This window comes from Pseudopipra pipra, chromosome W (genome assembly GCF_036250125.1).
Source record: "Pseudopipra pipra isolate bDixPip1 chromosome W, bDixPip1.hap1, whole genome shotgun sequence".
NCBI classification, from domain to species: Eukaryota; Metazoa; Chordata; class Aves; order Passeriformes; family Pipridae; genus Pseudopipra; species Pseudopipra pipra.
The window spans coordinates 37,252,668-37,280,375 of NC_087580.1; the positions used below are offsets into that span (position 1 = coordinate 37,252,668).

At 54.1% G+C, this 27,708-nt stretch overlaps 3 protein-coding genes and 1 pseudogene across 3 annotated transcripts in view; 2 read left to right on the plus strand and 2 right to left on the minus strand.

Moving 5' to 3' along the window:
* The window catches only part of LOC135405492 (zinc finger protein 239-like), a 239,440-nt gene that overhangs the window by 122,404 nt on the left and 89,328 nt on the right, over nt 1-27,708 (plus strand). The window lies entirely within an intron of this gene.
* The window catches only part of LOC135405255 (zinc finger protein 271-like), a 90,402-nt pseudogene that overhangs the window by 27,733 nt on the left and 34,961 nt on the right, over nt 1-27,708 (plus strand).
* LOC135404666 (olfactory receptor 14J1-like) lies at nt 4,476-5,320 on the minus strand. Its single transcript, XM_064639400.1, has one exon. The coding sequence runs from the start codon at nt 5,277-5,279 to the stop codon at nt 4,476-4,478; it is 804 nt and encodes a 267-aa protein (XP_064495470.1). The 5' UTR covers nt 5,280-5,320.
* LOC135404667 (zinc finger protein ZFP2-like) lies at nt 18,993-26,576 on the minus strand. Its single transcript, XM_064639402.1, has 2 exons — nt 25,471-26,576; nt 18,993-19,690 (listed from the first exon to the last, which is right to left on the minus strand). Exons 1-2 carry the CDS (start codon nt 26,433-26,435, stop codon nt 19,066-19,068), a joined length of 1,590 nt encoding a protein of 529 aa, XP_064495472.1. The 5' UTR covers nt 26,436-26,576; the 3' UTR covers nt 18,993-19,065.

Sequence of the window (27,708 nt, forward strand, 5' to 3'; positions counted from 1 at the left end):
GAATCTATAATTCAGTCACTGTTAAAATTGCAGCAAATGCTATTGAATCACTTGAAAACTGCTCAATTGGTCAATGATTAAGTGCTACTCATGTCTTTTGCCCCCTTGTCTTTGTTTCTATATCCTTTGCACCCTGATCCTCTTGCATCCCAAGGCTCTGTGTAAATCATTCCTTTACATAAATATATATGTATTTTTTGTGACGTCCACTTTAAAATCTTCCTCCTTAGCAAAACTACAAAACAACTCCAATTTTTTGTTGACATCTTGAAGACAATTAAAGGAATGAAAATAATTTGTTTTTCCGTGTTTTAATGAGTCCCACAGTGTGTTTGGAGTTGCATCAGCTGTCAGTCCAAGATGGGCCATGTCAGAACTGGTGAGGTTGGGGGGTGAGGAGCAAGGTTGATCATACATGGTCAGTGTGGATCTCCTGAGAAGACACTCAGCATCAAGATCACTTGGAGAACACCTCTGTCACCTCTTCTTTGAACTACAAAATATCCATCATTGAATTAAAAAAAAAAGTAAAAACTTTGAAGACTTGTTTTGAAATTGCCTTGAAGACAATTAAAGGAAGACAAAGAGATCCTGAGGGATTTCTGGAATTTAATGAGCCCCACGGTGTGTTTGCAGCCCAGCCCATGATCCTGAGGTACTGAGAGAACATTGAAGCAGCTGCTGAAGAAGTCAGAAGCCAAACTCCAAGTGCCTTGAAGCATTGCTGGGCCCCACTGAGGGCAGGCCCTGACAAAGCCTCCCCAGGGACTCCTTGGAGCAGCTCCTTGGAGGCCAGGAGTGCAGGCAGACAAAGGCTCTGGGCAGGCCCCTGCAATGCTGAGCAAAGCCTGCCTTGGTTTTGTGGAGCACAAAGGCCAAGGCCTGAGCCCCAGGCCCTGGCCCAGCAGATCCTGTCCCTCCCGGCTGGCTCAGGGCTGTTTGGGGGGCACTGGGATGGGAGGGGGAGGAAGAACCAAGGCCCAAAACTGGGCAACCCCTGCCAGGCTCCTGAGGGAGGGGCGAGGCAGAAACCAAGGGCAGAACCTGCCAGGCAAGTGGCTTGTGGTGGCCTGAGTGGCAGAGGCAGCTGCCAGAGGCAAGGGGACAAAGGCCTGGGTGCCTTTGGGCCTTGCAGCCCTGCCAGAGCCCTTGGCCATCTCTCCTGCAGGCTGTCCTGCCCTGGCCCTGCTGCTGCTCTGGCCTTGCAGGCTGCACACACCCCTCCTGCTTTCCCACCCCCTCCCAGCAGCATTTCTAGACCCTCCCTGATGTCTCTGCACCAGCTCTGGCTGTTGCCATGTGCACTTGGCCTTATTACCTTGGATCCTGAGCCCCTGTGCCACAGGACATCCCTCCCAGAGCCCAGGCCCTTCTCCTGGGGGTCACTGCAGAGCTGAGCAGATCCAGGTCACCTCCCATTCCTCTGCCAACCCCCTGGGCCTGCTCTGGGCCCTTCAGGTCCTTGCCCTGCTCCCAAGGGCTGTGGGGGTGCTGAATGGTCAGAGCTTGGGGTTTAGAGCTCAGGGTGGGGATTAGGCAGAACTTTGGGAGGTTTGTTGTTCTGCTGGCAGTGTCTGCTTCATGATTAGGGGAAAAGATTTTTAGGCTGGGTTAGGATTAAAGCTTACTTTTCCTACTGGTAATACAGGTTTTGGATTGGGGTGGGCATTGAAGATAAAAATAAGAGTCTGGAGTTCTGTTTTGGGGCTTTTTCTGGCTTGGAATTAGAGCAGTGGATTCCTTTCCATGGGAGGGACAGCACTTTTGGGTAGCGTTGGGGCTTGTGGTTTCAAAGAGGATAAAGATCCATCAGGAATGTTTTCACAGTCAGTGTTTCAGCACCCTCAGCGTTCCCTGAACCTGTTTTTACCTCATCAAAATCTTTCCTCTCTGTTGGCCAAGCCCCTCTTTCCTTCCCCAAATATCCAATCTTTTTTGTCCCAGTTCCTCCTAATCTCCCCAAAACTTTCACCTGGATGGGCTCAGCTCTGTGATGACACTGTGCAGCCTCATGGAATCAAGGGGCCATTGTGGCACTGCAGGGCCTCATGGAAAGAAAGGAACTCAGGGACACTGTGAAATCTTGTGGAACCAGGGACCATTTAACACTTGGGGCCTCATGGAACAAAAGGAACCCTGAAACCTTTTGGAACCTCATGGAACCACGGGGCCATTGTGTCACTGTGGTGCCTCATGGAAACAAAGGAACCCTGGGACACAGTGGAACCTCATAAAATCAAAGGGGCCACTGTGGCACTACAGGGCCTTTTTGGAGCCAAATGGACCTTGGGACACTGGGGAACCCTATGGAATAAAGGGGCCATTGTGACACTGGGGAAACTCGGGGAAAATGGAACCTAGGGACACTGTGCAACTTCATGGAATCAAGGAGTCATTGTGACACTGAGGACATTGTGACACTGAGGACACTGTGACTCATGGACTGAAGGGACCATCATGACACTACAGGGCATTCTGGAGCCAAAGAAACCCGGGGACACTGTGCAGCCTCATGGAATCAAGGGGCCATTTTGACACTGCAGGGCCTCATGGAAACAAGACAAAATCCAGGCTTGTCCAGGTCCTGAGGGTGATTCAGAAGGGAGGCAGCAGTGATTTCTCCCTACAGACCAACCACTCCAGTGGTCTCTCCCTGCAGTCCATGGGTGTCCTCAGCATTTTCCCCAGTGCCTCCCTGTCCTGAAGGTTTCTGGCCCTCAGGCTGGAGCTGAGGGGGTTGGGCAGGTGCCTGAGGAGGGTGTAGAACAAGGGCTGTGTCCAACTGTGCCAGGAGGGCTGTGCTGGGCAAGGATGAGGAGGCTGCAGAAAACAGTGGCACTGGGGAGGTGAGGAGCAGGTGGAGAGACCTTGTGCCTGCCCACGCTGGGCAGGAGCTGCCCCAGGATGGCAGCTCTGAAGCACTCCCAGGATGTCCCTGTGAACAGGAGGGGAAGACTGGATCTAAAAATGGAACCTGGGAAGCAGAGAGCAGGAGTGTCATGGTGTCACTGCAGGAGAGTTCCAGCCCTGGAGGAAAGACATAGAAGAAGTGACCCAGTTCATCAGGGTCACAAACAATGTCTGGTAGAAGCAGGAAATGGTGACTGTAGAGGACAGAAATGCCCCGAGCCAGGGTGCAGCTCTGCTGGAGACAACCCTTCCAGTGCATGGGTCTTGCAGAGAGCAGGGCTGGTAAACAGCCCAGTGATGGTCATGGGATGGGGCCATCTGCAGGAAACACTCTGCATGTGCCAAAGATGCAGGAAATGGCACTGACAGTGCTGGGAGCAGAGACTGTGCTGTCCCCAGTCAGGGGTCACTCAGGGTGGTGGAGCTGTAGCAGGTTTCCAAGTTTTTCTCCAGTAGCCCCATGATGAGGTTGTTCCCATCCACAATCATGGAGCAGGTCATGAGAGAGAGGAAGAAAAAAATTTTTCTGAAGTCTGGGGACATGTCCCATTCCCATGAGGGGAGATTCCACTGATGAGGTCTGATTTTCAATTTTCTCTCTTCATGTCCTGTCTGCCCTGCTTGGAGTCCTGTCAGTGAGAGCATTTCTTTCTCTGTTTGGTGCTCACTGAAGCTGTGCAGGCAGCTCAGAGGGGGACCCATGGAGCTGTGGGTGCCTCTGGCTGCATCCCAGTGCCCAGCTGTGCTCTGGGCTTTGGGAAAGGGTAGAAGTGCCTCTGCTGGAGGGCAAAGCCGCTCCTGCCTGCAGAGCCTTCCTGCCTGCACAGGGGCAATGCTGCCCAGCCAGGCTGCTTTCCTGCTGGACAGGGAAAGGGACAGGCCAGAAGGCAGGGCAGGGACGGAGCAGACAGGCTGAAGTGTCCTCAGTACAAAGCAAACTTGGACTTCTGACTTGGTCCCCTGATGTCCCTCCATGGAGGGACAACCAACCTCTTGCAGGTGGGGTGAGAGCCAGAAGCCTTCCTGCCCTGCCCTCAGGAGATGCCCTTGGCTGCTGGAGCTGCTGGTGTGGAGCCCAGCTCTGTGCCAGCAGTGCCCAGGGCCTGTCCCTGCCTGTGATCCCAGCATGGACACGCAGCAGGACTGTGCCCAAGCTGCCAGAGCACTCAGGCCTTGCACCCACAGCAGGGCTGGGAAGGAGAGGGTGGAGTTGAAAAGAGCAGATGTGGAAGGAGCAAGTGCCCCTGTTCCTGGCTGTGCTGCTGTACTGAGAGTCTCTTCCCTCCAGCTCTGCACACAGGCACTGCCACTGCAGCTCCAGAGAAGGGCTGAGGAAGCATCTTGGACACACAGGTCAGCGCAGGGAACTTTATTCTACTCAAATGTACAGAGAACAAGCCTTTTGAAAGTCTTTGAATTACAGAATAATGGTAGATATTGATGTAGAAATCCCATGAGCAGTGCCATTGATTTGTGGATAACATTACAAAAGTAGAAAAAGAGTGAGGAAATGTACTGACAATAAAAGGGACATATAGGTGAAAAAAGGCTTAGATTGCAGTGAGTTACATTTGGAATGTTATGCAGAATAAAAGACACACTTTTTTATTGACTCTAAATCCAGTTATCATATTCTTTATGGCATCCTTGAGCTCCTGGTTCCTCAGGCTGTAGATGAGGGGGTTCAGTGCTGGAGGTAATACTGAGTACAGAACTGACACCACCAGGTCCAGGGGTGGGGAGGAGATGGAGGGGGGCTTCAGGTAGGCAAATACGGCAGTGCTGAGAAACAGGGAGAGCATGGCCAAGTGAGGGAGGCACGTGGAAAAGGCTTTGTGCTGTCCCTGCTGAGAGGGGATCCTCAGCACAGCCCTGAAGATCTGCACATAGGAGAAAACTATGAAAATGAAACAACCAAATGATAAACAGACACTAACCCCAATGAGCCCAATTTCCCTGAGGTAGCCTGAGTGTGAGCAGGAGAGCTTGAGGATGGCAGGGATTTCACAGAAGAACTGGCCCAGGGCATTGCCCTGGCACAGGGGCAGGGAAAATGTATTGGCTGTGTGCAGCAGAGAATTGAGAAAGCCAGTGGCCCAGGCAGCTGCTGCCATGTGGGCACAAGCTCTGCTGCCCAGGAGGGTCCCGTAGTGCAGGGGTTTGCAGATGGCAACGTAGCGGTCGTAGCACATGATGGTGAGGAGGGAAAACTCTGCTGAGATGAAGAAGAAAAAGAAAAAGAGCTGTGCAGCACATCCCATGTAGGAGATGGTTGTGGTGTTACAGAGGGAATTGTGCATGGCTTTGGGGACAGTGGTGCAGATGGATCCCAGGTCTGTGAGGGAGAGGTTGAGCAGGAAGAAGCCCATGGGGGTGTGCAGGTGGTGGTCACAGGCTACGGCGCTGAGGATGAGGCCGTTGGCCAGGAGGGCAGCCAGGGAGATGGCCAGGAAGAGCCAGAAGTGCAGGAGCTGCAGCTCCCGCCTGTCTGCAAACGCCAGGAGGAGGAAGTGGGTGAGGGAGCTGCTGTTGGACATTTGCTGTTCTTTAGGACAGGGTCTGTTCAGAAAAGGAAAGCACAGAGAACAATTAAGACAGCCCCCTCTCAGCAAAGCCAGTGCATTTTTCAGGGAAATCCCCTCCAAGTCAAGGCATTTCTTTTCTCTGGTTTGTGCTCTCTGAGGGTGCTGTGAGGAGCAGGAGCTCTGCCCATGTGCTGCCAAGGACTCAGCTTTGCTCTGCTGCAGTGCAGACATGGAGCTGCTTTGTGACAGCTCTCATGATCACAGGGGTTGTCACATGGAACCCAGCTTTGGTGGAAAAGTTGAATTCCTGTACTGTTGTCTTGGAGTAATTTGGGCTGCAGGAGAGAGGCACCGAGTATCCTTAAAATAATTTTGACTGGATTTTTTGGTTACAGTTATAACACCTGGGGTGTGTTTTTTTAGGGGCAATTTTTTCTGATGACAAATCTGAAGTGCTGAGACAGGACAGGCAGAAGGGCTGAGCTCTCAGTTGCTTATTGCAGAGCCAGGAGAGCTGCAGTGCCTCTCAGTCTGTTTCTCATCTGCTCTGCACTTTCCCTTGGGCTGCCTTGAAGAGGACTTCACACAGAGATTCCTCTTTAAAAACCCCACCAAGATCTGTGCTGAGAGCAGGACAGTGCTGCTTGAAAGAGCAGCTCTGTGAAGTGTCCCCTGTGCCAGCCCAGAGGTGCAGCTGTGCTGGACAGAGCAGGACAGGAGCCCTCCCACAGAGAAGCCAAGGGCTGGGACAGGAGAGTGCCCACCCCCAAGAGAAGGCTCAGCACTGCCCAGGATCCTTAACTCATTTCTGATCCTGCCTGAAATGTTCACCTCTGAGAGTAAAAGAGTTTGAATTTCAGTGCAGCCTCCTGAACTGCGAGAATAATGTCTCTGCTACAATGCCTAAGCAGGAAACACACCTCAGGACTAATTTCTTTCCTGTAGCACCTGTCTTTTCTGAGCTTTGCAAAAACTTCTCCATTCACTATCATGTATTGGTCTGACCCTGTAACAGTGAGACATGGAAAAGATCCTCCCTCAGCTGCCAGGTTTGCTCCTTGCCCACAGCCCTTCTGCCCCAGCCCTGGCAGCAGCTCCCCGGGCTGGCTGAGAGCTACCCCTGGCAGGCAGCAGAGTCCCTGCCCAGCACAGCACCCTGGGCTGCAGGACCCTGCTCTGCCCCACAGCCCTGGGCACCCCTGGCTGCACCCCCGGCTTCACAGCTCTTCCAAAGTGCCCCAAAACAGCCTCCTGTTCACCCATCCCATCAGCTGGGGCTGGGCCAGCTTTAGGAGCTGCCTCCAGGAGCTGCCCCTGCACTGCCCTGCAGCCACAGACTCACCATGTGCAGCCCTGCCAAGATTCGTCCTGCAGGGAGCTCTCAGCCATCCTGCCAGTGCTGAGCCCCTTGAAGCTCTGTGTGTGCCCTGCTGGTGTCCCTGAGCTGCCCTGGCAGTGCCCTCAGCCCTGCTGGGCTGTGCAGAGGAGCTGCTCACCAGCAGAGCTGTCTCTTTCAAGCTCTTCTTGCTTGCCAGGAGCTCCCTGTGTGCCAGGAGCCCGGCCCAGCTCAGCAGCACAGCAACAGCCCCAGGCATTTCATGACCCCCTGGGGGTTTGATGTTGTTTACATGAGACTCAGTCCCTGAGAGGAAGTTCAAACAACTTTTCAAGAAGTCAAAATGAGATGGAAACACTGAAGTTTCTTGTAGTGCTAATGAGTCTCACTGAGGGACACAACTGAGAAGGTGTCCCTAGGTTCCAGTTAGAGCAGAAAACTGCAGACAGTGATGACAAGGATGGACAAGCAAGGGAAAGGTGGCTCTGATGCTGAAGAAACCTTGACTTGTTTCCTTAATCCAGAGGACCAAGCCCTGACCCCCAGCCCCTGGGAAGACAGATCCTGTCCCTGCCTCATTCCTCAGGGCTCTTCCTGGGGCACTGGGATGTGGGATGTGCAATGCCAAGGGCAGGACCATGGGGTGGCACCTGCCAGGCTGCTGAGCAGGGACAAGGAGGCCATGAGGCCCCAGGGCTGCAAGGGGCACTCCCCTCCTCCTGGCATCAGGGGCACAGACAGCAGCCCTGGCCAAAGGCCTGCAGAAGGTGGCTCTGTCAGGGCCTTTCAGCTTCTCCCCATCCCTGTCTCCTCTCCAGCCCAGGCTGTCCTACGGTGTCCATGCCCTGCCCCTTTCCCTGCAGGCTGTCGTCATCCCCCCGGCTGCCCCACCTGGCTGGCACCTTCCTGCACTGACATCTCTGCGTCCTCCCTGGCTCTTCCTGCACACACAAAGCCTTGGGCTCATCCAGACTCCTTCTGGGTGATGTGTTGCACCACAACACTGACCTTGGAGTGAAATTCTTTTTTCCTTGTGCCAGCCTGGACCTCTCCAGCTGCACTTGGCATTAATTCTTTCTTTCTTGTGCTCTTTTGTGCTACGACAAAAGCATCCACCCTCTCTGAAGAGACTCTTCGAGCACTCCCAGGGTTCTTCTCTGCTGTCCTCTGTCTGCACACCACTGAACCCACCACTCCTTTGCCCCTGTAGGGTGGTCATATATTTGAGACCTCCAAACCCCTTCCTGGGACATCTCTGAGCTCTCTCCAAGGTGTCTGCAGATGAAAGCATGGTCTAAGATACTCATAGGGATATGTTTTACCACGGCCTGTAGTGGCAGAACACAGGGCAATGGTTTGAACTGAAATAGGGGAGGTTTATATTGGATAAAATGAAGAAATACTTACCAATGGGGCTGGCAAGAACTGCAACAGAAGAGGATGTCCCCTCCCTAGATTTGTCCAAGGTAAGGAACTTTGAGCAGCCTGAATTAGTGAAGATGTCACTCTGTGTCCAGGGACTTCAACCACATGAGCTTTTATCTCCCTTCCAAGCCAAACCATTCTGTGATTCTTTGAGTCCCAAACACCTTCTCCAAATAATTTCTGTTGCTAGGACATGGATTACCATGTTTTTGGAGAAGCCATTGTAAACCCAAAAGGTAAAAAATCAATTCAAATGAAGTTCCAACATCTCTGTGTGAGAGTTTCACCAAATGGGTCAATGGCAGAGCCTCCCAGGATGACCTTGCCAGTTGAAGATGGGGGATTCTGTTTGGGGTGTGAGTCTTATGATGGGCAACAAGAAAGCACATTTGGGGACTGTGCAAAACTTGTGGTGGGATCTCTAGGGAAGAACCAAAGGAAGGGAAAGGGTGGGATCACGTTGGTTTGTGAAGGAACTGATATGACAAAACAGAGAGAAAAAGGTATGAAAAAGGTGATCATAATAAACAGGAGGATGCTCAAGGCACGTCCCAGGCCATGCCCTGACACTGATCCCCACAGCCTGCCCTGTTTTCCTAATAACTCCATTGCCAAGAAGTTTCTCTGTCCAGGGACCTCTCTGCCCCAACACAGGTCATGGCCCAAGTTCGAGCCCCTGCAGTGGGAAAGACCCACAGTAAACTCCTGTGTTCTTTGTGGGGCCCAGACTGGGGTGTGTGTGGGTTGGAAGCACGAAACAGTGAAGGAAATGCAAAGCTCATCCCGCGATGGGGCCTGTGGGGATCAGAACAGACACAGAAATACATGAAAGTCCTGTGGTGTGTGTTGCCACAGCATCGGGGAGGAACGTGGAGCGGGGTGGAAGCTGCGTGGTCTCGTTCTTCTCCTCCATACCCAGAGATGTTTTGGACAAACCAAGTGCACCTCCTACCAAGAAATATTCTGTACAATGTGCCCACAAAAGAAATGGAAGGTTTGACCACAGTCCCACCCAGAGCACATTGCACAGTCCTGGATTATAAGGCATAAAATGTAGCCTGGCTTTGTCCCTAAGTGGGGGATGAGAATTGGACACAACATGTGCAGGGACAGATGGAGGGGTTTGTCCCCCTGGCCCTGCCCAGAAGGGACACCTTTCAGGAAGGGTTGTGGCCTTGGCTGTGCTGAGTGTTGACCCGGGCAATGCAACTTGGGATTGCAGTGGCACTGTCAGGGCTCTGCAGAGCTCCTGGCAGTTCATGCATTTGTCCCCAGCAATGCCAGAGAACTGCAGGGGTTGCAGTCAATCATTTGTGCTCTTTGTGACCCCGACTGGCTCTGCTGAATGGGAGCAGGCCTGGAGTTCCCAGACTGTTCCTGCATCCAGGGTCGGGCCTGCAGTGACGTTTGTGCAGCATTAAATTGGGGCAGTGGCAGGATGGCCATGGATCCATTCCTGCAGAAACACAATGGGGCTCCATCCCAGGCACAGATAGAATGGGGCACCAAATGTGGGAAGGATAACAACAAGGGAGTTTTGGCACTGTGGAATCCATTGAACCAAAGGAACCCTGGGATGTGGCAGAATCTCACGGAATAAAGGGGACATTGTGACCCTGCAGCACCTCATGGAACCAAAGGGAGTCTGGGACGTGGCAGGGCCTGATGGAAACAAAGGAACCTTCTGGGAACAAAGGGACCCCAGGACACTGCCAAAACTCAGGGAGACAAGGGAACCCCAGGACAGTGTGGAATCTCCTGGAATCCAGGGGCCATTGGAATACACTGGGGCCTCCTGGAACCAAAGGGAACATGGGACACTGTGGAACCTCATGGAATCAAAAGGACCTGGGACTTTGTGGAACGTTGGGGAATCAAGGGGCCATTGTGACATCCCAGAACCTTTTGGAACCAAAGGGAACCAATGGGACATTGTGGAAACTCATGGAATCAAGGGTCATTCTGACACTGTGGAACCTCACAGAATCAAGGGTCCATTGTGACACTGGGGAAAATGATGGAATCAGTGGGCCATTGTCACACTGCAGGGCCTTCTTGAGCCCAGGAATGTTGGGAAACAGTGCAACCTCATGGAATCAAGGAGCCATTGTCCCACTGCGGAGCCTCAAGGAATAAGGGATCCAATCTTTGCCTCAGATTTTGTCAACAAATTAAATTTAAGGAATTACAGAAGTGGGTTTGAACCACTTTTGTCCCACAGGTTTTAATGATTGGCCAAATGGCAATATTTATATAAAATGAATAATTTATTTTTACAAATGATCAGACCAAGATCTAAATCAGAATTGTTTACTGCACAGTATAAAGGCTAAATCTACTAGTAGTACAGATAGGATAGTGCACTATATTGAAGCAATTATTGAAACAATTATATTAAAACTAGACAAAAGAAATAATTATTATGTAGAGAGCTGATGTAACTCACCCAGACCAACAGTTGTGGGGAGATTCATTTTGCTCAGCCTTGAGGAGTGTCCTTGGAGGGCGTCTCCACCCAAGGCAGGAATCTCGACACATCTACCCCAAGAAGGGCTGTGTTAGAGGAACCTGCCTGTATGAAAGGGGACTAGACTTCCATAGGATGAAGGGATTGACTGCTCCTCACAAATGGACAGGCCAGTTACCAGCTTCTCTGTCCCATCCAACTTCCAAAAGCAGGATGTGTGTTTGGAGTTGGGTGAACCAGGCTGGTTTGAGCATCATTCAACACCAAAACCATTCCCATGGTGCCACCGGTAACTCTCAGATCTCACAGACAGCTTGCATGAGAGCTGGCACTGTTGGCATTGTCTGATGGGATTTTAGGCCTTATCAGGGTAGGCCCTCCTGCCACCTGGTTAGAGAGGTTGGCTGTGAAAGTCCATCCTGGAGATGCACAGGTAGCCAAGAGTTGGGCTCCTGAGTGACATCCAACAATGGACAGGGGGATGGGACTGACCAGATGAAAGTGTCTCAGGTAGAGCACCTGGCACTTGGCCTTGTTGAACCTCCTCCAAGTGACCTGGGCCCATGGATCCAGCCTGTCCAGATCCCTCTGCAGAGCCTTCCTGCCCTCCAGCACATCAACACTCCCCCCCAGCTTGGTGTCCCCTGGGAACTGCCTGAGGCTGCACTCCATCCCCTTGTGCAGATCATTGAGAAAGAGATTGAACTGCCCTGAGCCCAGTGCTGAGCCCTGGGAACACCCCTGGATGGAACTCCATTGCCCACCACTCCTTGGGCCTGGCCATCCACACAGATGTTTCCCCAGTGAACAGATGCTGCAGAATGTATTTGATAAAGTTCCTGTAAGCCCAGAATATTGGGATGAGTGCAGATTTAGCTCTGCACAGCACAGAAATTCATTCACTTTCTATCTTTTCTTCCCTCTGTGGTTCAAGGGAATTTGTGACTTCAGTGTGTGACTCACTGTGTGCAAAGGGCAAATATGGACAGAATCCAGGGCAGGGAGTGTTGGGGGGATCTTGGGATCCGTGCTTGACACAGAAGGTGTTTGCCATTGATCTAAGACTATCTACTGCAGAATGTGGACTTCAGTAGAGGCAATGTGGACTTAATATACAGCAGGGGAAGGACTTTTGGTTTTTATTGAATCATTGCCTTCCTCTGGTTTTCCTTGCTGGCCATAAATGAACATCCCTCTGTGTCTCAGGCAGCTCTTTCTCCAAGCCAAGCAGATGGGAGATGGTGCCAAGGAGCTGAAACCTGCAGGTCCAGCCTTGAGTGGAGGAAGCTGAGATTTGCCCAAGGCTGCTTTGAGTGCCAGGGCTTTGATGAGGGAATGGTGGGGTGGGGATAGGGATAAAGTCTGATGGATTGTCAGACATAAAGGGTCCTAATTTTTGTATCTGTTCAGACTGAATTAGGAGGTGCCCAGGATCACTATCAAATTGAGATTGCTGATATCAATGTAAAAAGAGGAAAAGAGTAAACAGGCCATAAGAAAGACATCTTTTCTCATGGTTTTATTAACACAATATATTGACTTGGAATACACTTCTGAGATCTGTCTAATTAACCACGAAAGAATTGTAGATTTACAAGTAAATTATTCCCAGGGGCTTGTCTTGTTAAGATGCCAGTGAGAAGAGAATGTGGAGGAATGAGCAGACAAGGAGACCGTCCCTGGGGGCTGGGGAAGCAGGAACTCAGAGTCACTAGTAAAGGGTGGCAAAAGGACTGTGGAATGTGAAGTATTAGTTTGTTTGAATACTTGCCCAGAATAAAGACAAGTAAAACAGACATTCAAACACTAAAAACAAACAAACAAACAAACAAACAAAAAAACACTTTTATTGCAGTAAGAATAAAAAAAACTACTAGCAAAGAGAATCAAAAGCTAAAAAAGAATACAGAATACTTTATCGGTTGGCATTCATACAATACTACAGACAGCTTTTATTACAGTATTAACTGGTAAAAAAAGGAGTTAAAGGGATACCAAAAAAGGAAATAAAACTATTGCTTTCTCAGTTGCTTCCTGTCAATAAACTGTGCTTACCCACACAGACAGGCCAGGGCTGCCAGGATCTGCAGCAGCTGGTCGGTGCCCGTGCTTAGCGGGCGTCCCGGTGGAACAACACAGTCTCCATGGCAGGATGAGGATCGCTCACCCCAGCAGTCCTGACACCCCATTTTAAAGGCTCTATATTGCACCATGTAGGGCCAGTACCCAGTATAAGGTGATGCCTGAGTGGCAGCCAAACCCCGCCTGTTCATCACCTGATAGCAACAGTCTGTGCATGCCCTGCTGTAGGGCAAGGGGCCAGTGACCCCTGCCCACAGAATCTTCCTCTCACCATCATCTTTCTCACCCCTATGGACGACCTCTCCCATTGTGTTTCAAGTATATTTGTGTCCATCTTGCAGTGTGGGGCCAAGCCAAGGAGGAACTCAGCTCTGATAGTGGGGGACATCAAGTTGACTTGCTAAAAAACACAATGGACCTTTCAGTTAACTTGTGCAATAAAGTTACAGTGTACAATACTCTGTGCTGAGCACAGGCTTGAGAACACAGAGGTGGTTTTGTTAGTGCTGAGCTTACCCAGAGCCAAGGCCTTTCCTGCCCCTGGCACAGACACACTGGGGAGGGGCTGGGGGCGTGTGGGAGGTTGGGAGGGGACACAGCTGGGACAGGTTTGGAGTGATGAAGATTGTTTTCCCAAGCCACCATTCCATGGGATAGGGCCCTGCTCTCCTGGGGGTGCTGAACACCTGCCCAACTGTGGGAAGTAGGGAATGAATCCCCTGTTTTGTTTTGCTCCTGTGTGCAGCTTTTGCTTGTCCTTATTAAAGTGTCTTTATCTCAACCCACGAGTTTTCCAGCTTTTCCCCTCCCAGTTCTCTCCACTGTCCTGCTGGTGGGGGAGTGAGGAGTGGCTGGGAAGTGCTTGGGGGCTGCATGGGATGAAACCACAACAGCCTTTGTTGGTGTCCAGGGTGGGGCTGGGAGTGTTGGAGATACTGACAGATGTATCTGGGATGGGCTGCTGAAATTTGCAGCTGCTGGTGCTGTCTGGGGCTCCTGGCTGTGTGTCAGAGTCTGGGGCTCCTTGGTGGCTGGAACTCCGTGTGAACGTGAGCTGAAGGGCCTGTGACCTGTGGGTGAGTCCAGGGTGGAGCAGAGACCCCCCTGCAGCCCAGGGAGGAGCCCACACTGGAGCAGATTTGCTGCCAGGACTTGTGACCCCGTGGGGGATCCACACTGGAACAGCCTGTTCCTGAGGGACTGACCCCATGGAAGGGACCCACACTGGAACAGCCAGTTCCTGAGGGACTGACCCCATGGAAGAACCCACACTGGAACAACCTATTCCTGAGGGACTGACCCCATGGGAAGGACTCAGGTTCAAGAAGTCCATGGAGGACTGTCTCCGTGGGAGGGAGCCAGGCTGGATGGAGCAGGGGAAGGACTGACCCCGTGGAAAGGGACCCCACGCTGGAGCAGGGGAAGGACTCCTCTCCCTGAGAGTGAAGCAGCAGCACAAACATGGGATGAACTGACCATAAGCCCCAGTCCCATCTCCCTGGGCCACCAGGGCGGGGGGGGGAAAGAGAGGAAATCAGGGATGAAGTGAAGCCCAATGATTTTTTAGGATTTGATTTCCTTCCCGTTCTCCTGCTCTGATTTGATTGGTCACAAATTCAGTCATTTCCCCAGGTCGTGTCTGTTGTGCCCGTGACAGCGGCGGGTGAGTGACCTCTCCCTGCCCTTATCCCAACCCCCCAGCCTTTCCTTCTGTGTTCTGTGCCCTGCCCGGGTGAGGAGGGCAGTGAGGGAGCGGCTTTGGTGGCCCCAGGCCCCAAGGCAGGGCCACCCCAGCCCAGGAATCCTTGCAAGAATTCCATGGGGCTCCCTCAGAAACGCCGGCGCACGGCGGGTCTGGCTGCGCGGGCAGGCGGCCCCAGAAATACCAGCTGGGCACAACAGGACAGGGCGAGGGGGCAGAGGGTGCTGGGGGGGAAATCTCCTTCCTCCGAGCTGGCAGGGAGAGGAGGAGGGAGAACCTGGTGCCGAGTAAAGGGGAGAGGGGGAAGGATGAGGCTGGAGCTGCGGAAGGCGCTGGGGGCGGCCGGGGGGCAGCCGGGACTTGGCTTTCCACATCTCTGCGGGGAAAGGAAGCCAGTCCCTGGTTTCTGGGGCTGTCCCCCCTCCCAGTTTGTTGGGTTTAACACCAAAGTGCAGCAAAGCCCCGCCCCAGGGCACAGCCGGTCCCGGGACAGCCCCGGCGGGCGGGCGGGCGGAGGGCGCGGCCGCGCCCTGATTGGCTGCAGCGGGGTCAGGAAAGGCGTTGCGCGCGCAGAGGGCCGTGGTGGCTGCCGGGAAACCAAGATGGCGCTGGGCCCGTGCATGCATTGTAAGCTGGCGGGGCCTGCGAGAGAGCGGGAATCTGGGGATCCCCTCGGGGGCTGCGGGCAGCGCGGCTGTGGGTGGAAAGGCTGGAGGGCTCGGGAGGGTTTAGCCGAGGGGTTCGGGGGTTCCCGAGGGTCAGAGCGCGGGGCCTGGAAGCCGCGCGGGGGGGCTTTGCCAACGCCCTGGCTGCACTGCGCAGGCGCGCCGGCGGAGTACTCAGGAGGGAACTGCCACTCCCATGAGGCTCTGCGGGATCCGCCATTACTTTACCCACCACAGCGCTCCTGCTGGCCCGGCGGACCGACCCCAGGGAATAGGGATCGTAATGCCCCCCCCGAACCCCAGAGACCCCCAACACTCAGCACACAGAGACCCCACAGGGAAGGGGGCCCGGGGGTCCTCTAGAGCCCAGCAATGGGGTTCAGGGGATCTCCCAGCCCTCAGGAGAGGGGTCCTGGGGGTGCCCCCCAAAGTGCAGGGGGGCTCTGTGGGAGATGTACCACATCCGGGTAAGGGGATCTCAGTGCCCCCAGTATAGCCCAGTGACCTCCCAGTGACCCTTAGTACGGCCCAGTAACCCCCTCAGTGACCAGCCAGTGTGTCCCAGTGACCTCCCACTGCCCCCCAGTATGGCCCAGTGATCCTGCAGTGAGCACCCAGTAACCCCCGGTATGGCCCAGTAACCTGCCAGTGTCTCCCCATGTGTCCTGGTAATCCCCCAGTACCTCCCCAGTCCCTCCCAGTTCCCTCTCAGCATCCCTCAGTAACCCTCCAGTCACTCTCAGTGCCCCCTGGTTCCCCCCAGTGTGTCCCAGTATCCTCCAGTAATCATCCAGTGCCCCCCAAATCCCCTCAACTGTCCCCAATGTGTCCCCAGATGCCCTTGGCCTTTCTGTGAGCAGGGTGTGGGGGGGTTGTTTTTGTGGTCAGAGGGTCCAGGGTGGGCTCCTAGGGTGAGATGGAGGGTTGGGGTGTCTCAGTCTGAGGAGACTGGAATGTTTGCTAAAGAGGATGAGTTATGAGATAGACCAAACTCTTCTCTCTCAGCAATTGTAAATTCAAAATTAAGGGGCTTTAGTCGAGAAAGTGTGGAAAAAAACAGAAGAAATAACCCTTTATTAAAAGATATATGCATGTTGGCAAAAACAGTAACAGAACAAAAAAAACTAGACAGTAATCTTAGAAGGAAAAAAAAAGGGTCTGAATGAATACATCTCTGTCCTTTAGCACAGTCCTAATCGTGGCCTGCAGGGGACGTTGTTGGGCTCTGGCGGTCACCACGCGGGGAGGGAGTCTGGGGGGTGGTCTCGGGTCGCAGGAGGAGCCGAAAAGAAGATGGGGGACCCTTCCTCCAATGGAAGGAAGGGGTAAGGAAAACAGTTCACCCCCCAAAAAGACCCACTGTGGTTCTCAGTTGATGGCACCCCAAAAAACTCCTCCTTTTCTCCCATCGAGCACAGAGACTCTCCGATGAAAGCACAGCAGGTCCGGGCAGGAGACAAAAAACAGCTCGCAGGCAAGTTGAAGCCAGCAGTCAGGGCTGAACAGGACGGGAAGCCAGACAAACAGGCTTCTAGGCCTTCTCTCCAAATGCCTGCACACAGACCCCCGTCTCCGTCCCAGAGAGTGAGCTGCGCAGTCTGAATCTCTCCCCTCTGAACAGAGCCAGCCACCCCCCAGCCTCTCTGATGGCCCATTAGCAAGGAATGTAGTTCGGCTGGCTACATCCTTTGTAAAGCTAATGAACCTCCCTCCCCTCCCCCCCCCCCCTCAGCTCACTCCGTTTTTCTTGGAGTGGAGTAGGGGAAGAAAAAATTCTCCTGAATTTCAAACCTATAACACCCAGATGCTCCTTTTGGCCCTTCCTGTGCATGGGCATCCCATGTGCTTGTTGCCAGTCAGCTGGGACTTGTGCAGTTGTGCAGCACTGCTGGGGAATGAGTGAGAGTGGCTTGGCCAGCTCCTTCTCCAGCTCCCTCAGGACTCTTGGGTGCATCCTGTGTGGGCCCAGGCACTTGGGGGGGTCTCACTGGCAGAGCAGGTCACTGACCATTTCCTCCTGCATTGTGGGGGCTTCACTCAGCTCCCCATCACCAGCTTCCAGCCAAAGCCTGCCTGCCAGGTGTCCAAGGGGTCAGTTCTGCTGCCCCCTCCTTCCTTCCCCACAATGGAAAACTCCCTCATTTTGGGTCCCTGTGCCCCAGATGGCTCCAACCACCACCTCACCCACCAGCCCCACAATCATGGAATGCTTTGGGTTGGGAGGGGCCTTAAAGAGCATCTCAGCACCCTCAGAGTCAAGAATTCCTTCCTATCTCCTCCAACCCTTCCCTCTATCCGTGTGAAGCCACTGCCCCTTGTCCTGTCACTCAAGGCCCTTGTCCAAAGTCTCTCTCCATCCTTCTTGTTGGCTCCCTTCAGGCACTGCAAGGCCACAATTAGATCACCCCAAAGCCTGCTCTTCTCCAGTCTCAACAATCCCAGTTATCTCAGCCGTGAGATATTTCTGAACCTCCCAGAATCCAGGGGCCATTGGGACCCTGCAGAACCTCCTGGATTCCACTGGTCCTTGTGAAACTGCAGGCTCTCCTGGAACCCAAGGATTCCTGGAACACTGCAGAGCTCACGGAACCAAGGGGCCACTGTCCCACTGCAGCTCCTTCTGAAGCACAAGGGACCCTGGGACAGTGGGAAATCTCCGAGAATCCAAAGGGCATTTTGGGACTGCAGGGCCTCGTGGACCTAAAGGAACCTTTGGAGACTGTGGAAGCTCATGGAATCCAGGGGCCATTGTGACATGTGGGGCCTCCTGGAAGCAAAGGAACCCTGAGAATTTCTGTGGGAACAACAAAAGGCAGCAGCAGCTGCATTCAGTTAATCAGGATGCAAAAGGAGTGTTTTGGCCTTGACTGGTGTTTTCCATCCAGAGAGTGCTGTTTGCCAAAGTGGAAACCACTTGGAACGCTCTGCATGGCAGCCTGTGTTTTTCTCTGGTGGCTGAACACAGCCAGCACATGAGGGGAGGGGAATGTGTGGGATCAGGGCACTGCTTTGAGGCCATGCTGGGAATTCCAGTGGACTAAAAGACAAAGCCCAGGTGCTGTTTCCAAAGGAACCCCAATGAAAGGGGGACGTCGGAAAGATGGGAGGACAAGTCCCAAAATGGAACTCTGTGTGTGCAGCCTCATTTTCTCCTTCAGCATCCACAGGAGAGAGGGCAAAAAGTATTGGTTGGGACCCCTAAATTGTTTTGGGGGAAAATTGGAGATTGAGGGGACAATGGGAAAGTGGGAGGAACAGGGAAAAGGGTGGAAAAGGGTGGGTGGTCTGGCAGGTCCAGACCCCCAGGTCCATGGGGGTCTTTGGACACCGTGGGATTGTGAAAGAGGGGTGGCCCCCCTGAGCTCCCAACTTCCTGTGAGGTGTTGGGGGCTGCTGGATCTAATCACAGCCTTGGATTATGCAAACAGTTTCAGGTTAGAGGAATTACAGAGGTGTGACTAAACCACTTTTGTCCCCAAGGTTTTAATGATGGCAAATCAGATCTATTGATAAAAAGGAATTTATTTAGGGTTCCAAATGATCAGACAAAAGACCTTCATCACAATTATTTACTGCATAATAGAAACATTAAAACTACCACGAGTACAGGATAAGATAGGACAGTGCTCTACACTAAAGCAATTGTTGAAGCAATTCCACTCAAGCTGGCACAAAAGCAATAATTCTCAATTAGAGATGGATGGAACTCCCCCAGACCAACGCTCGTGGGGAGATCTCTGCTCTCAGACTCCAGGAGTGACCTTGGGGGGTCCCCAGCCAAGGAAGGAATCTCCACACATCCCCAAGAAGGGTTCTGTTGGAAGAACGTGCCTCTGTGAAAGGGGACTGGCCCTTTCTGGTCAGAAGGGGTTGCCTTCCCATCAGGGGGTTCATTCAAGGTGGAAGCAGCGGCCGAAGCTCTTCCCGCAGTCGGGGCACTGGTAGGGCTTCCCTTACCGGTGGGTCCATTGGTGTGAGGTCAAGTTAGAGCTCTGGGTGAAGCTCTTCCCACATTCCAAGCACTTGTAGGGCCTCTCCCCGGTGTGGATGCGCCGGTGCCTGACGAGGTGAGAGTTCCGGTTGAAGCCCTTCCCGCAGTCGGTGCAGCGGAAGGGCCTCTCATCCGTGTGCGTCCGCTGGTGCAGGAGGAGATTTGAGCTGGTCTGAAACCTCTTCCCACATTCCAAGCACTTGTAGGGCCGTTCTCCAGTGTGCATGAGCTGGTGGGTGAGGAGGTTGGATCTCTGACTGAAGCTCTTCCCACATTCCCCACACGTGTACGGCCGTTCCCCACTGTGGATGCGCTGGTGTCGGATCAGGTTGGAGTTGCTCCTGAAGCGCTTCCCACATTCCCCACATGGGTAGGGCCACTCTCCCCTGTGGATGTGCTGGTGTCGGAGCAGGTGGGAGCTCCGGCTGAAGCTCATACCACATTCCAAGCACCTGAAGGGCTTCTCCCTGATGGGAGGTTGCTCAGGGACCACCATGTCAGAGCTCTCCCTCAAGCTCTGTCCGCCTTCCCAGCACAGGCTGGCTCTTTCCTCCTCAGAGCACCCTGGGATGGCTTTGGAGCCCCTCCTGCGGGGGGATCTCCGGCCCTTTTCCTCCCCGCTGCCTTCCTGCGCCGGGGAGCCCTTCAAAACGGCCTCTCCCACCAGGGTCTCACGGGGGGATTTGTCCTCCGGGCTCTCCGTCCTCAGCTCGGGGCCTGGGGCAGGAAGCAAGAAGGACAGGGAGGGGATTTGCCTCCGGCCCACAGGGAAGGCCAAGGACATCCCCCCAACTCCGGCCCCGGCAGGACGGCGGCGCCAGCGGGGTTGTCCTGCAGCCGGGGCCATGCTCGGCTGACAGAGCCAGCACAACACCCGCCCAAAGGGACACTGACTTCCTCCTCACCTGCCTGGGGGGCCCAAGGCATCTTCCTCTTCCTCGCAGCCTCCTCCTCCATCCGACCAAGCTTTGGGAAGGACAAATCCTGATGGGGGGAAAACAAGGGCTGAGCGCGTTGGCTTGGGGGTTCCTCCTGCCCAAGTCCATCTCTAGAACTCACCGGGCATCCTGTGTCCATAAAAACCTCCAAAACACCAAGATTCAGCCCACTGTCCCCAAACCCCAACCCTGATGTCCCCAACCTTCCATCTCACCCCAGGAGGCCCCCCCTGGACCCTCTGACACCAAAATCATCCCCACTCCCTGCCATGCTCACAGAAAGGCCAAGGAGGTCTCCCCTGAGCCTCCTCTTCTCCAGCCTCAACACCCCCAGCTCCCTCAGCCTCTCCTCACACCACTTGTGCTCCACTCCCTTCCCCAGCCTCGCTGCTCTTCTCTGGATCCTCTGACCCCAAAAATGCTCCCCCTCCCATAGAAAGGCCAAGGGCATCTGGGGACAGTCGGGGGGCTTTGGGAGCACTGGGGGATTACTGGGGGATACTGGGACACACTGGGGGGAACCAGAGGGCATTGGGAGGACTGGGGGGTTTCTGAGGGACACTGGGAGGGCACTGGGAGGGACTGGGGGGGAACTGGGGCACACTGGGGGGCACTGGCAGAGAACTGGGGAGTTACTGGGGGATTACCAGGACAACGGGGGGGATACTGGCAGGTTATTGGGCCATACCGGGGGTTACTGGGTGCTCACTGCAGGATCAGTGGGCCATACTGAGGGTAACTGGGAGGTCACTGGGATATAATGGGGGCACTGGGATCCCCTTACCCAGATGTGGTACATCTCCCCCCCCAGATTTTGGAGGGTATCCCTAGGACCCCTCCCCTGGGGGCTGGGGGACCCCTCGAACTCCACTGCTGGGCTTTAGGGGACCCCCTAAAATCCCCTCAAAACCCCTGAAATCCCACCCTCGACCCATCGAAACCTCCTCAAGGACCCCTCATCCCTCCCCAGCACCCTCTAAACCCTCTCAGTGACCCACAAAACCCACCTGAGACTCCCCAAGCCCATTCAGGGACCCCCAATCCCCCCCACGGGCCCTCCAAACCGTCTGGGACACCTTAAACCCCCTAGAGACCCCAAAACTGCCTCGAAGGTCCCCGCAAAGCCTCCCAGGAACCCCAAACCTCCCCAGAGACCCTCAAAGCCCACCTGGGACACCCCAAATTTCTCAGAAAACAAAACCCCCATCAAAACCCCCCAAACCTCTTCAGGGACCTTCAACCTCCCCCTCGAGTCATTTCAGGGACCCCCCAAAATGTCCCCGGGAACCCCCGAACCCCCCCGCTAAGCCCTCCAGCCTTTCCACCCACAGCCGCGCTCCCCGCAGCCCCCGAGGGGATCCCCAGACCCCGCTCTCGCCGCCCCCCCGCCAACTCACCCAGCAAAGTGCAGCGGCCGCAGGCGAGTCCTCCTCACTCCCGACCACGAGGACAAAATGGCGCTCGCTCCGCGCGCCCTCCGCCTTTACAGACCCGCCCCGCAGCCAATCAGCTTGCGGCCACCGCCCCTGCCCGCCCTTCGCCACGCCCCCACCTGCGCGGTGCATTGTGGGAGTTGTATTCCCTGCGGTGGGGGAGGACCGGACTTGTTGGGGTTTAGTTTTTCTGTCTTCTTTTATTTTCTCTTTATTATTTCTTTCTTTTCTTTCCTTTTTCTTTCTTCTTTCCTTTTTCTCTTTTTTTTCTTTCTCGTTCTTCTTTTCTCCTTTGTTCTTTTTTTTTCAAATTTTTTCCTGTTTTTTCTTTCTTGTTTTCTCTTTTTTCCTCCTTTTTCTTTTTTTCTTCCTTTTCTTTGTTTTTCTTTTTCTTTTTTTTTTCCTTTTTCCTTGTTTTTTATACATTATTTTCTATCAGTTGTACTTTCAATCAGTTGTACTTTCAAGGAAAATGTAAACACATATCAAAACAATCTCTAGGTACATATCTTACAACAACAGATAATCTGCCATTGTTCCAGGTTTGTGAGGATTCCCAAGATCACAAACACTGAGACACCAAGGGTGGAAGCCAAGCAACTTTATCCTGTCCCTTGCCACAGCCTTCAATCCACACCCAGCCCTGGATTTCTGCAAAGCCGCTGGGCAGGAGCAGGAGATGGAGCTGGTGCTCGGCGGGAGGGGCAGCAACAACAAACCTGTGTCTTTGGCACAGGGGAAGGAATTTAGTGCTTGAGGGGTTACATTCCACAGGCTCCTCAGGGGATCAGCTTATGCTTGGACAGTAAGAACAGTCCTGGCTCTCTGGGAAGGTCCCAGATGATTGGAGGTTGGCGAATGTCACCCCAATCCACAAAAAAGGCTGCAAGCAGGACCCTGGCAACTACAGACCTGTCAGCCTGACCTCGGTGCCTGGCAGGGTTATGGAGCAGATCATCCTGAGTGCAATCACACAGCACCTTCAGGATGGACAAGGGATTAGACCCAGCCAGCATGGGTTTAGGAGGGACAGGTCCTTTCTGACCAACCTGATCTCTTTTTATGATCAGGTGACCCACCTGGCGGATGAGGGGAAGGCTGTGGATGAGGTCTATCTAGACTTCAGCAAGGCCTTTGACACTGTCTCTCATAATATACTCCTGGAAAAGCTGGCAGCCCACAGCTTGGAGAGGGGCACCCTGTGCTGGGTCAGGAACTGGCTCGAGGGCCGGGCCCAGAGAGTGCTGGTGAATGGAGCTGCATCCAGCTGGCGGCCGGTCACCAGTGGTGTTCCCCAGGGGTCAGTGCTGGGTCCAGTCCTGTTTAACATCTTTATTGATGATTTAGATGAGGGGATTGAGTCCATCATCAGCAAATTTGCTGATGACACCAAATTGGGAGGGAGTGTCGACCTGCCGGAAGGCAGGAGGGCTCTGCAGAGGGATCTGGATAGATTGGAGAGATGGGCTGATTCCAATGGGATGAAGTTCAATAAAGCCAAGTGCCGGGTCTTGCGCTTTTGCCACAACAACCCCCTGCAGCGCTACAGGCTGGGGACAGCGTGGCTGGAGAGCAGCCAGGCGGAAAGGGACTTGGGGGTCCTGATCGACAGGAGGCTGAACATGAGCCAGCAGTGTGCCCAGGTGGCCAAGAAGGCCAATGGCATCCTGGCCTGCATCAGGAACAGTGTGGCCAGCAGAAACAGGGAAGTGATCCTTCCCCTGTACTCTGCATTGGTGAGGCCACACCTTGAGTATTGTGTTCAGCTCTGGGCCCCTCAGTTCAGGAAGGATATTGAGGTGCTGGACCGGGTCCAGAGAAGAGCAACGAGGCTGCTGAAGGGACTTGAGCACGAGTCCTATGAGGAGAGGCTGAGGGAGCTGGGGTTGTTTAGTCTGGAGAAGAGAAGGCTTAGAGGCCACCTCATCACTCTCTTCAACTACCTGAAGGGAGGTTATAGCCAGGCGGGGGTTGGTCTCTTCTCCCAGGCAACCAACAGTAGGACAAGGGGACATGGGCTCAAGCTCTGCCAGGGGAGGTTTAGGTTAGATGTTAGGAAGAAATTCTTTACAGAGAGGGTTATCAGGCATTGGAACGGCCTACCCAGAGAGGTGGTGGATTCACCATCCCTGGAGGTTTTTAAAAAGAGATTGGACGTGGCCCTTACTGCCATGATATAGTAATTGGAGTTGGATCAGGGGTTGGACTTGATGATCTTGGAGGTCTTTTCCAACCTAATCTATTCTATGATTCTATAATAGCCTTAAATTGCATTGGGCAAGTTCATATTAGATATTAAAGAAACCTTTTTCCACTGAGGGAGTGTTCAGGCATTGGAACGAGTAGCCCGGGGAGGTGGTGGAGTCTCTGGAAGGGTTCAGGTGTGTGGTGGGTTGACTTTGGCTGGACACCAGGTGCCCTCCCAGCCGCTCTATCACTCCCCTTCCCAACAGGACAGGGGAGAGAGTAAGGTGGGAAAAAAAACCAACTTGTGGGTTGAGATAAGGCAGTTTATTTAAAGCAAAAAGTAAAGCAATGCTTGAACACACAGAATCAAAAGACAGCAGGGTTTGTTCTCTGCTTCCCATGAGCAGCCATGGTCGGCCACTCCCGAGGAGCAGGGCTTGGGTCCGCGGGACGGTTCCTCAGCAGGCAGCCATCAGACAATGAATGCCCCCCTCCTGCTCCCTGCCTCAGCTTTTAGAGCTGAGCTGACCTCCCATGGGCTGCAATGTCCCTTGGGTCAGTTGGGCTCAGCTGGCCTACTTGGGTCCCCTGCCAGGCTCTTGCCCTCAGCTAAGGAAGGAATGTCCCAGGGTTGGTGCTGTGCTCAGCAGTGGCCAAAACACTGGGGTGTTCTCAACTCCCTTCCAGCTGCCAATGCCAAGCCCAGCCCTGGGAGGGCTGCTGTGGGGAACTGAACTGCAGCTCAGCCAGTCCCAACCCAAATATCTCAGGCACATATTCTATAGAATCCATCCTTAGGTGTTGTGTGATAGATCTGTAAGATATTACAAATAATAAGCAATAATAAGGCAAGTGTCCTCCTTAGGGACACACACACAGCCCCCCAACCTACTGCCTGGGTTTGTTCCCTGGGGGTCTCTGCAGCAGCAAGCACAGCCCCACACTGACTGCTCTGGGCTGTGCAGGCATTTGTGGTTCTGCCTGTCTCACACACCCCCAGCCTTGGGATGGATCTGGATGTGACTGGCTGTGATGTCACAGGGGAGATGTGATGTCATAGGATGGATGTGATGTCACAGAGGAGCCTTGATGTCACAACAAGGATGTGATATCACAGGGGAGGTGTGACAGTCCCATGGGGGTCTTTGGGCACAGCGGGGTTGGCAAAGGGGGGTGACCCCCCTGAGCTCCCAACTTACTGTGGGGTGCTGGGGGCTGCTGGATCCAATCTCAGCCTTGCATTATGACAACAGCTTCAGTTTAGAGGAACTACAGAGGTGTGACTGAAACAGTTTTGTCCCCCAGGTTTTAATGATGGAAAATAAAATCTATTTATAGAAATGAATTATTTAGGGTTACAAATGATCAGACAAAAGATCTTCATCACAATTATTTACTGCACAATAGAAACACTAAAACTACCAGGAGTACAGGATAAGATAGGACAGTGCTCTACACTAAAGCAATTGCTGAAGCAATTCTACTCAAGCTGGCACAAAAGCAATAATTCTTAATTAGAGATGGATGGAACTCCCCCAGACCAACGCTCGTGGGGAGATCTCTGCTCTCAACCTCCAGGAGTGACCTTGGGGGGTCCCCAGCCAAGGCAGGAATCTCCACACACCCCCCAAGAAGGGATCTGTTGGAAGAAACTGCCCCTGGGAAAGGGGACTGGCCCTTTGTGGTCGAAAGGGATGGACTGACAGTCACTGGACTCCAGGGGTTGCCTCAACATCAAGGGGTTCATTGGGGTGGAAGCAGCGGCCAAAGCTCTTCCTGAAGTCGGGGCACTGGTAGGGCTTCCCTTACTGGTGGGTCCGTTGGTGTTGGGTCAAGGTAGAGTTCTGGGTAAAGCTCTTCCCACACTCCCCACACTTGTAGGGCCTCTCCCCGGTGTGGATGTGCCGGTGGGTGACGAGGTGGGAGTTCTGCTTGAAGCCCTTCCCGCAGTCGGTGCAGCAGAAGGGCCTCTCATCCGTGTGCGTCCGCTGGTGCATGAGGAGAGTGGAGCTGCTCTGAAACCCCTTCCCACATTCCAAGCACTTGTACGGTCGTTCCCCGGTGTGGATGAGCTGGTGGATGTGGAGGCCGGAGTTGTGCCAGAAGCCCTTCCCACATTCCCCACACGCATAGGGCCGTTTCCCAGTGTGGATGCGGTTGTGGGTGGAGAGGGTGGAGCTCCGGCTGAAGCTCTTCCCACATTCTCCACATGTGTAGGGCCGTTCCCCAGTGTGGATGTGCTGGTGCTGGATCAGGTTGGAGCTGTTCCTGAAGCTTTTCCCACATTCCCCACATGAGTAGGGCCATTCCCCAGTGTGGATTTGCTGGTGGCGGATTAGGCTAGAGCTGTGGGTGAAGCTCTTCCCACATTCCAAGCACTTGAACAGCTTCTCCCTGCTGGGAGGCTGCTCAGGGACCACCAGGTCAGAGCTCCCCCTCAAGCTCCAGCCGCCTTCCCGGCACAGGCTGGCTCTTTCCTCCTCAGAGCACCCTGGGATGGCTTTGGAGCCCCTCCTGCGGGGGGATCTCCGGCCCTTTTCCTCCCCGCTGCCTTCCTGCGCCGGGGAGCCCTTCAAAACGGCCTCTCCCACCAGGGTCTCACGGGGGGATTTGTCCTCCGGGCTCTCCGTCCTCAGCTCGGGGCCTGGGGCAGGAAGCAAGAAGGACAGGCAGGGGATTTGCCTCCGGCCCACAGGGAAGGCCAAGGACATCCCCCCAACTCCGGCCCCGGCAGGACGGCGGCGCCAGCGGGGTTGTCCTGCAGCCGGGGCCATGCTCGGCTGACAGAGCCAGCACAACACCCGCCCAAAGGGACACTGACTTCCTCCTCACCTGCCTGGGGGGCCCAAGGCATCTTCCTCTTCCTCGCAGCCTCCTCCTCCATCTGCTCAAGCTTTGGGAAGGACAAATCCTGATGGGGGGAAAACAAGGGCTGAGTGTGTTGGCTTGGGGGTTCCTCCTGCCCAAGTCCATCACTAGAACACATCGGGCATCCTGTGTCCATAAAAACCTCCAAAACAGCAAGGATCAGCCCAGAAAAACCCAAATCATTGAGATTCAGGCAAAAGCCTATAAGAAATAGTGAGAAGACTCCTGCCCCCCCAAACCGCAAAACCTTGAGATTCAGTTAAAAAATACTCAAAAATATGAAGATGAGACTAAAAAAATCTTCCAAAACCAAATTGGGTTGAGAGGCGACACCCTGGGAAACCAGGGCTTTGCTCCCTCGGCTCTGCAGGGGCTTCCCACGGGCTCTCAACCTCCTTTGGGCATCCCCTGCTCCAGCGTGGGCTCCTCCCGGGCTGCAGGGGGTCTCTGCTCCATCCTGGACTCATCCACAGGTCACAGGCCCTTCAGCTCAGGTTCACCCAGAGCTCCAGCTGGTTCCATGGAGCAGCGATCCCCTGGCCCCCTGCCAGTGCAGGCACCTCGCCAAGGCTGTTCCTCGAGGTTCTCTGGCCCCCTGCCAGCCTGGGGCTGTTTCTTCAAACCACCAAACCACGTGTGCCAAACACCCTGGTTGGTCAGTGCCAGCTGGGGGAGCGGGCACTCGGTGAGGGGATGAGAAAACTGCACCTGGGGCTGGGCTGAAAGAGGCTTCAGCACCACTTCTGATGGCCCAGGGGCAGCATCTGGTTTCTCCCAAACAGAGAGAGGGCACTTGTTCCTCTGCAGGGAGTCAAGGGCAGGAGGGTGACTCCTGCTGCATGGATGGAGTGGCAGAGGATCCCTTGGGTCCCCAGGATGGATCAGCACTCGGGGATACAAACTGAGCTTGGGCTGAGGATGCAGCTGCCAGCACAGCTTTCCCTGCAAAGTCTGCACTGAGTCAAGCTCTGGAGAGGAGATTGTGCCCCATGGATGGGATTGCAGAGGGGCCCTCAGGTCCCCAGAAGGAATCAGCAACCAGGAATAGACACAAAAGGGCCCCCCAAAGAGTTCTGGGCGAGTGTCTTGTAGGGAGGGGACAGTGTCACCCCACCAGGCCAGGGCTGGCAAGTGGGAGGCTGCTCCAGGGCTCTGCAAGAGGCCTCGTGCTCTGCTCAG